Here is a 10463-nt window from a genome sequence, read left to right as displayed (position 1 = left end):
TCCTTCATTTTATAGGGATTATAAATAGAAATAAAGTTGAACACTGAAACAAGCATTAGAGAAAAGAATATAGTTTGCGTACATATCTGGGGATATGCCAGCAAATTACCATTTGCATCGCATGCCTGGTTTAGTACTAAACAAAGAGCAAGTGTGGTATAGTGATTACAGTATTAGACTTGAATTGTGGAGATTATGGTTCAAATCTGCACTCAGCCATGATGTTTAGTCAGTCACCTCAGGGTGGTTGCTATTTCTGAGCCCAACTCACCTCACAAAGTTGTCATGATGATAAAGGGATGTGCATGTGAACCCTGCATGCAGCCAGTAGCTCCTTGGATGTTGCCTGTAGCTCACTGGAAGAAAGGTGAGATCTCAAAAGTAAGTTAAAATAACAGTCAGCCACAAACCGGGTTGGAGAGTGCCTAACAAGTGTCCCAAGTGTTTAATACAAGAAGATAAGCTCTACAGGAGTCCAGGTTGACTAGTAGGAGAAGCCAAAAGAGGGACTGGGTGCAGAGCAGTGAATCTTTTCTGCAGAGGGCTTATTTTATTATACTGCTTGTCTATCGGTTTTTACCCCATTTCATTTCATTAAAACATTTCTGTTTGTGAAAATGCTTCACCTTGGGCTCTGTTTAGTATTATCAGCCTCACTCTTGTGATTTAACAGTCTTCTCTCTTTGGTTTATTGAGATAAAGGGGAGCAAATGACACACACACACATACACAGGGCCTTGTGTACAGCCCATTTGTTGCTAAACAGTGTGCAAAATACATCCTCACAAACACATGTTCAGGCATGCACACATCAACTTGAAGACAAAGCAGCAAAGTTCTGCAGTAGGGAGCTGGGATCACACTGTGGTTTGTAGTTTGGCCTACAAAGTCCTTGGCTTGAATTTTACCTTGGTCAGGATCTTACCAAGTGTATGGGTGGGTGGAGGTCATCAGACAAGCCACTTTTTCTCAACCAGCCCCCCTTACCGTCTGGGGATATTAATACTGACCTATCCTACAAAGTTAGTAGAAGGCTTACAACAAATGAATGCATGTGGAATGCTTTGAAAAATGAGCTGTCAACCAGGAATAGGCTGAGACTCAGATAATTCAGGGCCTAATCCTATCCAACTTTCCAGCACTGGTGAAGCTGCAGTGCAACCTGGAGGTAAGGGAACAAATGTTTTCTTACTTTGAGGAGGCCTCCATAACTACTCTCCCACCGTAGGATGCAGCACACACCTCATTGGCACGGCTACACCAGGGCTGGAACATTGAATAGGATTTGGCCCTCAGACTCAAGTTGCAAAAGAACCTTTTTTTCATGACTGGTAAGAACTCAAGTCATGCCTGTCAATAACTTGGGCACTGACCTGGGACTCAGGGGTTTTACCCTAAAAATGAAAAGACTCAAATAGACTCAAGCTTTTGTGTGCTTGCGACTCTATTTTGTGTGTGTGTTTGCTTTTTATTCCCCCCAAACTTCTGGGGCTTGACTTGCTTTTCAAAAAAAAACTTGGACCTGAGTTCAAATGACTCAAAAAACAACTCTGGACAAGTCATGAAGGCCACTGCTATGACTCTTGGGCAACTTGACTCAAGGGGGCAGAGACTCAGGACTCAATTCAAGTCGTGACTCTGTGGCTCTGGCACATCCCTGCTGTCAATGTGAAGTGTAACTCAGACAAAACCAGCAGCTTTCTCTGTCAACAGCGTATCATTACACCAAAACGCTGTAGTTCTCCAGGCATCTCCTGGAGAAGGGCTTGCTGGCTACCAGGCAGGCTTCGAATCACAGTGCCCAGCTCACCCTGAGTTGATCGTCCACAGGGTGACCAGATCCAATGGAGATCAGGGTGCCTGCACCTTTAATCATTGTATAGAAGATGAAATGCTGGTGCAGCTCTTTAAACCCTTCCATGTTGAGCTGCACCTGCCCAAATTCCCTCTTCTATACAATGGCTAATGGTATAGGCACCCTGTCCTCCATTGGACCTGGTCACCCTGATTGCGCACTGAGAGGGTGGCTTGTTCTCCGAGAGCTCCTTTTTTCAGTGGGCAGCAAGTGCCCCCCCCTTCTGACCTACCCAAGCAAGCGAGCCAGCAAACCAGCCAAAGGCCCCTTTCCAACTCCACTGGCTCTGTGGCTGCATTTTTCAGGGGGGTGGCATGCAATCCAGGCCTGGCTGCTCCCAGTGCCTAGCAGCAGAGGCAACAGCCGTGCATGGACGCCCTCCCCGTCTCCCTCCTTCCTGGCACCCACCCACCAGCTCCGCCTCCCCATCCAGGGAGCCACCCTTAAGGCGCCTATGATCTTAATGGCAGGAGGGGCCCGAGCCGCGCGCGGCTGACAGTGGACGCATGCCTGCAGCCAATCAGCGCCCGGACCTGGGCTGGAATGAATCATTCAGCTGCCACGCGCGAGTGCGCCCACCCCCCTCCCTGGGCTCTGCACCGCCACGCCTCGCCTGCCATGCTGCTGTGAACCTGCGGAGCCCTTTGGGTCCCCGGCAGAAGAAAAGGGGAGGGGGAAGAGGGACTCATGGAAAGCCTCGCCACCTTTGCATTCCACATGATCGTGCGCTTGTTTACGCAGAAGCCTCCACCTCCCCGTTGACTTCCAGCCCAATCTTATGCATGTCTACTCAGAAGTGAGTCCCATTACAGACAATGGGGCTTACTCCCAGGAAAGTGTGGATAGGATTGGGCTGTTCGTTGTCATCCTGGCACCTGGAGGCGAGGATATGAAGGTCATCAGGTGCTGTTGGAGGCTGCTGGATGAAATTGTGAAGGAGATCGCCCAGAGGGGAGGAGTGTTGCTGGTGACTGTTAAATGTTGAGTGTGCCTCTTAGAACTCGTCTCCTTCCCAAACGCGATCCCATCTTGGTGGACCAATGCCAGCACATTGACCAAACCACCACCCCCTCCTTCTGCTGGGAAAAGGAGGACCTCTCCTCCCTGGGGCTACTCATCATCTCCCAAATAGCTCTGCAGATTTGGATGGGGAGCAAGGGGGCAAACCTTACAGTTGGGGCCAAAATGGCTTTGGGCCCAATCCTATCCATCTTTCCTGTGGGGTGCAGCTCCTAGGCAAGGGAACAAATGTTCCCTTACCTTGGGGAAGCCTTCATAACTACCCTCCCACCACAGGATGCAAAGCACACGCCATCGGGCTGGAAAGTTGATCAGGATTTGGCCCGCAGTCATGACAGTGGGGCACATGTCATGGTGCATCCTGTAGTGGTGGGGGCAGTCCCAGAGGCCTCCTCAAGGTAAGGGATTGTTTATTCCCTTATCTCAGGGCTGCATTGTGGCTGAATCTGCGCTGGAAAGTTGGATAGGATTGGACCCTTACGTGCCGAACTCTTCTCCCTGCTTTCTTTATGGGACCATCATATCCTTTAGGAAACCCTCAGTGGGCAGTGTCCCATTCATGTGCGCAAAGGCAGTTATGGGTGCCAATTGAGATGAATCTAGCAGAGAGAGAGAGAGAGAGAGAGAGAGAGAGGCAGTCCAGTCAACAAGTAGAGGGAATCCTAGGCCTCCCGGCTTAGATCTAACCCCCAGGTTACTGTTGCTCCTAAGAGGGACGTTGACCATGAGGACCAATATGTGGAATCATCCCAGAAAGAAACTTGGGTCCCCCTCAGGAGTCAAAGGGTTTCTCCCTGCAATCTCGCTACTGTGGCCCAGACGGAGACACAACCCAAACTACACTGGCTACCACAGACACAACAACTCGTGTTTTTGGTGACATTCTTCTAGCGGCTCTTCCCCCCACCCCCTCCCACTCCGCAACCCAACCAACGCTCAGCGCTGTGCTTGATCGCGGTGCCTTCTTGCCTATTTCAAACCCAATCGAATCAAACCCAACGAGGAGGAGCCCATCTATACGTCCTCCTGCTCCTCCTCCTCTCAGCTCTTGTATGGAATGCAGCAGCCCCTGGGCCTGCCTGGGATCATGTTTTGTTCCCGCATTTCAAAGCGCGTTTATTGAATTGCCCCAGCTTTGTGAGCAGAGCCATTCTTTAGAAAGGACTAAAAAACATGCTTTGGGGGGGGGGGTGTATTTTGCAAATAGCTCTCTCTCTCTCTCTCTCTCTCTCTCTCTCTCTCACACACACACACACACACACACACACACACACACACACACACACACACTTTTTTTAAAGGACAAAATCTCCACCTGCATCTCTGTGTTTGTTTTTTTTCCTTACGTCTCTGGCTGGGGAGCTGCAAAAAAAAACAAAAAAAAAAAAAAACAACTTATCCTGAGATAAACTAGATCCCCCCTGATTTATGGAGTTTCCTAAGGCTGGATTCGGCTTGTCAGAGTCCCTGAATAGCTCGCCTCCTAGCACAAGAAAAGGCTTTGTGTTGCTAAGCGATTAGAGCAGATGTAATGAGATTTACCTCCATCCTGGCTTTGCCCTTTCCTATCTTCAGGAAAATTGTCTGTGTGGTGTGTGCTGGAGAGGGAATCTCTCTCTCTCTCTCTCTCTCTCTCTCTCTCTCTCTCCCCAATCCTATACCTGTCTACTCAGAAGTAAGCCCCATTATAGTCAATGGGGCTTGCTCCCAGGAAAGTGTGGATAGGATTGCCTCCATTGGCACAAACAGAGGCTTAACTCTGCCTCTAGTTTCAGGAGCCTGGATATTGACTATGCAGATATAAGAAGAAAAAAAAAGAGAGGAAAACACCTGTCTACATAAGGAAGAGGAAAAGATCGCCTATACACTATCAGCATGAGACCTTGTCTTAATGTATTCTGGGCCCTCAATCACCTGCTAGCCCTCTTTTGCATACCTTATCTTTACATCCCTGCACAAGTGGGTCAACAAACACAACCTTTTGTTTGGGGGGGGGGGCGGAGGAAAGCAGAGAGGAGGTGATAACCGTTCTTCTTTTCATAATCCAAAACTGGTTTTCAAGATTGTGGGTTAAAACAATGAGTGTTAGTGGACTGATGGGCGAACTAGTGATTTGTCTAGGCTTCCTTGAGACAGTATTACGGTGGGGGGGAGAAGAGGGGCACTGGAGGTTGAACGTATGGCGATGCAAGGGGGGACCAGTTCAACAAAATTCCGTTAGAGTCGATGCGTGGGGAGACTTTCTGTATTAATTAATCACAATTAATATGAAGATCTTGCAAATAGAAGCAGCATTAATAAAAAAGCAAGCTAGATTTCAAGGCACTTGGCTGTAATCGTTGTGTGCCCGTCTCTTTTTCTTTCTTTCTCTCTCTCTCTCTCTCTCTCTCTCTCTCTCTCTCTCTCTCTCTTAAGATGCATTTTGCGCCTGGCTTTCCGCTTGGTTTGGTGCACGCAAAGTGAATTTGCAAGCAACGCTGGAGGAGCTCAGCAAACGGGGGGGGGGGAGAGGAGGGGGGGAGAATGAGTCCCAGTCAGATTCTGATCACGTCTTTGCTAACTGACAACAAGGAGACTAGCCAAAAAAAAAAAAAAAAGCACCGTTTCTTTTTGAATCTTGGTAATTGGGTACTTTTACACGCAGATCACGCTGCTGGGGGAGAGTCAGAAACAAGCTCGGTGCTAGAGCAGCGCCTTGAATCAAAGGCGGGGGTTGCTGTGTCCTGGCTGATCCTCTCCTTGCATGTTTCTTGCCACCTGAACTCATCCGACAGGATTTCATGTGTTACCTGATCAAACGTGAATATATTTTGAATACGACCCAATAATTCGATGATTATCACTGGTGGACCTCCTCTTCCTTTCCCCAAGCCCCCCCCCCCTTCTCCTCTTGTGTACACCCTGTTTCATCAGAAAGTGGCAAGAAGATGCAGGAAAGTGCTCCCTCTGTCAGGATTCAGGCTGCAGTCCTATCCACACTTACAGGAGAGTAAGCTCCATTGACTATAATGGGGTTTGGTTCTGAGTAGACAGGCACAGGATTGGGCTCTCAACCCTGGGGTAAATTCTTTTAGTGACAAGAAGCACAATGAAGCTCGCAGGCCTCTCTGGATTGAATACACTTTTGCAAAATAGAAAGGCTTAAGGTGCCATTTATAAGGCTATTGGAAACTTGCTTATTAACCATACCTATAGATAAACACAACCAGCCCCCAAAATGACATTTTCTCCTTCCTCCTCCCCAATTTGGTTCTTCCTACACATAGTTAATCAATGGCAGAAAACAACACCACACAAAACATGAGTCATTTTGAAACAAAAGTTTTATTACCAAACTAGTTTGTATAAAACATGGTTATACAGGACTTTTGTAAGTCCGTAATAAAAACAGCATGAAAAGGCAGTGGTAAAAGAGGTGTGTGTGTGTGTGTGTGTGTGTGTGTGTGTGTGTGTGTGTGTGTGTGTGTGTGTGTGTGTGTGTGTGTGTTTTCTTCAAAAGGCAGCAGCTTGTAAATAAATAGCCACCATTTTGGGTTTGGACAATAGCTGCATAAACTTTGTTCACTTTCAACATCGTTTAATAATATTATTAATAATTAGCAAAGTTTCTATAAAAAAGTAAGACACGTTGGTGCTAAAGTACATCTGGAGGCATTTCCAAGTCCTTTACAAAACCACATAACAAAAACATGGCAGTTGTAAGGTTGTGTTGACTAGGTACTAGATATGAAGAGGTAATAAGCATTACATATTTTTTTTAAAAGTTATCAAGATATACACATTTTAAACCATTTGTACAAAAAACCTCTATAAATTTCTCTGTCTCTTATATACAAAAATAGCTTAATATATCCCCAGAATTGGTTAGGATTGATACAAATAGATTTTTTTTATATAATAAAAAGTTCACAAGAAAAAATTGGAAGCATTTTATGAAGGGAACCACAGGGGAAAAGTGGGCAAGGGGGGGGAAGGGAGACACTTTAGAGGATTCTTTGAGTACAGCATAGTTTTGATTTTCAAAATCTCCACACATAATAGGCAACCAGGGCCACAATCTTCTGCCCACTTACTAGAGAGTAAGTTCCTCTGGATTCAGTAAGCATGCATAGGATCAGGCTACACTCCTAAAACTTCACTTATATAGAATGTCCCATTGAACTCTGTGGGACATACTTTGGGTAAACATGTGTAGAACTGCACTGGAATATGCATCTAGAAAGCAGTGAGCCAACCAGCCTTTTAAAAGAGGCAATACTGTATTTATTTCAATGGGAAGGGAAGCTCATTGCTATGTTGAAGAGATGTATGTGCAGCAGTCTGTGTTGTTTCAATGGAGCAGAGAACAGGCAAACAGAAGCCCCATCTCTTCATGGGCCCCCTGCAGCTTTCAAGTTCATCATGCAGCCTGATCCTATGCTATGCATGTTTACTAGGAAATAGGTCCCCCTGTGTTCAGTGAAGCAGCAAGTGTACATGGGATTGCAGTCTTGGTCTCTTGGAATGGCCTGAAGTGCAAAGGCAGAATCAGGGAGTGCTTCAGGTTCCTTGGACAGGCAGTCCAGCTCCTTCTGTGCTTCACTGTATGACTTTTTATTTTCCTTTCCATAATAAAAGCAGTGCAGCAGTTTTGCAACAAGTCCTGTAACAACATATGGAAAGGGGGGTAGAGGAGAGAGAGAGAGAGAGGTCAGTGTCAAGGCTTAATCCAAGTGAAAGCAGGCAGCAGCAGAAGATGTCTGGCTGGTATTCAGACAAGGACACAATTGGCTCCCTTGAATGCTCAGTGAGGCAAACTAGTTTCACAGCCAGGCCCAAAATCCAGTTATATTTGGATTATTTGGATTTAAGGCAAAATATACACTACAGATTTGAACAACTGACTTGGAAGTAACTCCCAGTGGAACCCACTCACTGTTAAGGTTTCTATTCTAAGCACACTCATTAAAATTAATCCTATTTACATCCTATCTTTCTTGCATAATGGAACTTAAGGTGGTATGCACAGTGTTCAGGGTTGATCTCCATTCGGACATTAACCAGACCAGACATAGGTGATTTTCAAACATTTCTAAGCTAACTTTCAGGTCTTTGGTCAGACAATATGCTTAGGACTACAGCCTTAAGTCTTCCATCAGATATTTTGTACCATGATGTAAGTCTAAGGACCTGCCATTCAGCATACCTTCCTATCTAGAAGTTCTGGTAAAATTAATGGCCATTCTTCCAACAACTGGTTTTGCATTTGGATAGCAACTGGCAGTCATTCAGGAGTGCTAGTTTATGTTTATACCAGTTTGTAATTGTCTTTAGTGCTTTAAACAGCATTTTCAAAAGCATGGTAGCGAGCCACTTCAGGTAAGGGAAAGACATGGGTCAAATAACTAAACAGAATAAAGGACACTAGACCTGGTTGTTAAGATTCAGATCGACAAGCTACTCAACCCCAGATGAGTTTCACTGAGATTCTCACTGAAGACTGTGTAGCATTTTTAAGGCCTACAGAAGAAGTGCAACCTTGAGCAAACTTTTGAAACAGGCCACCTAGGCCAACATGGCCTCACTCATGAGTCTGCTAGCTTCCCAGAATATTTCAGGAACACTTTTGGAATGCTTGGTGGCTTGCAGCTGTGTGTCAGAAACAAGCACATCTACACAGAAACAATGGGGCTTACTCCCAGGTAAATGTGGATAGGATTGCTGCCTCAATGAGATGGGGATCTCTCTTAGGCTGCAATCCTATACACACTTATCTGGGAGTAAGTCCCAGTGAGACTTACAGTACCATTCTAGTCAATGGGGCTTACTCCCAGGTAAGTGAGTACTGGATTGCAGCAAGGAGATGCTGATTTCTCTTAGGCTGCAATCCTCTACACACTTACCTGGGAGTAAGTCCCACTGAATTCAGTGACACTTGCAGCACAATCCTATGCATATCTACTTAGAAGTAAGTCCCATTATAGTCAATGGCGCTTACTTCCAGGTAAGTGTGGACTGCAGCCTCAATGAGATGTAGATCTCTCTTAAACTGCAATCCTCTACACACTTACCTGGGAGTAAGTCCCACTGAACTCAGTGAGACAGTAGAAGCCTATGTATGTCTACTTAGAAGTAAGTCCCATTGTAGTCAATGGGGCTTACTCTCAGGAAAGTGTGCATAGGATGGCAGCCTTACTTCTGAGCAGACATGCCTAGGATGGGGCTTTAATAGGATGTGGTACCCAAGTTCGCTTGGCACATCCCTTGCCCTCTGACGCTGGACTCACTGTAAGCTCCTCAGGGCAGGGACCTGTTTTCTAGCGAAGGCCACTCCGCAGGCCCCTGGCACTGCCATGGAGGGCACAGGGCCGCTGTTCAGACAGGATGCCCCCCCCCGCCCCAGCCAACCCACCTGCTGCCCAGCCAGGGCGGGGGCCTCAGAACCAGCTGGTGAAGTCGAGCAGCTCCTGCTCCTCGGGGCTGAGCGGGTCGTAGGAGCCCTCGTCGGAGGAGTAGGAGGAGACGGGCGAGCCGGCCATGGAGTTCATGTCGCTGGGGTAGCTGGTGGGCGAGAGCACGCCGGCCTGGAAGGCGGCGCTGACGGCGTCGTGCTCGTCGAGCAGCTGCTGCAGGGCGCGGATGTACTCGACGGCCGAGCGCAGCGTCTCCACCTTGCTCATCTTCTTGTTGGCGGCGCCGTTGGGGACGTGCTCGCGGAGCGTGGCGAAGCCCAGGTTGACCAGCTTGACGCGGTTGCGCTCGCGCTCGTTCCTGCGCGCCACGGCCGCCGGCTGCTGCTGTGGGAGGCTGTAGCCGAAGCCGCTGAAGTTCAGGCGCCGCTTGCAGCGCATCAGCTCCGGGGACGAGGAGCGCGGCCGCTTGGCCTGCGCCTGCTGCGGGGGCTGCTTCGCCGCGGGCGCCTTGGGCGCGCACGCCGGGGGCTGCTGCGGCTGCCGCGCGCCCGCCGCCCTGCCGGGGCTCAGGGGCTGCGCGGGGGCCACTGCGAAGAAGCAGGCGGGCTTCAGGAACGCGGCGGGAGGCGGAGGCTGGCTGGCGCCGCTGTCCATCTGGGCCGGGCTGCCGCTGGCCATTGGTGCCTGCGCAGAGGCGCGCGGCTCTGGCTGGCCCGGGGCGCGGAGAGGAGAGGCTGGCCGAGGCAGAGGCTGGCTGGCTGGCTGGCTGGCCCTCCTCCCCTTTCTTTGGAACCGAGGGAGGCTCGTGGCGCTCGCGTGTGTGCGCAGCCGGCGTCTCCAAGCCTCTTTTGCCAAAAAGGGGGCCAGGGATTGGGTCTCTTATAAGGGGCGGCCGGACCTCCGCTGGCTGCCCCCCCGTTCACACACACACTCACTCCAGCGCCCCCCACCCCTCCTCCTCCTCGTGCCCCCACGTCTCCACAGGCGCACACACACTGCACCTCGCGCCTTCCACACTCCCCAGCTTCCCCAGTGGGAAGTGCCACCGCCTTTTCATGGGGGGGGGTGGGGAGTGGGGGGAAAGCAGCACCCCCACACACACCAGACAGGGAGCGCAGCCCCCCCCCCACAGGCGCGCGCTGCACCCAGCCCCGCCTCTGCTCCCCCCACCCACCCCCTTCCCAGGTTTGTTGTTG

General features: G+C 49.2%; 1 protein-coding gene across 1 annotated transcript; it reads right to left on the bottom strand.

The window, feature by feature from the left end:
- Positions 1–9291: 9291 nt before the first annotated feature.
- Positions 9292–9945, bottom strand: ASCL1 (achaete-scute family bHLH transcription factor 1). Its single transcript, XM_066634344.1, has one exon. The coding sequence runs from the start codon at positions 9943–9945 to the stop codon at positions 9292–9294; it is 654 nt and encodes a 217-aa protein (XP_066490441.1).
- Positions 9946–10463: the final 518 nt, after the last annotated feature.

The sequence above is a fragment of the Tiliqua scincoides genome, chromosome 7, assembly GCF_035046505.1.
Source record: "Tiliqua scincoides isolate rTilSci1 chromosome 7, rTilSci1.hap2, whole genome shotgun sequence".
Classification (NCBI taxonomy): domain Eukaryota; kingdom Metazoa; phylum Chordata; class Lepidosauria; order Squamata; family Scincidae; genus Tiliqua; species Tiliqua scincoides.
The sequence above is the reverse complement of the archived record's forward strand: the minus strand, read 5'-3'. Positions and strand labels throughout refer to the sequence as shown.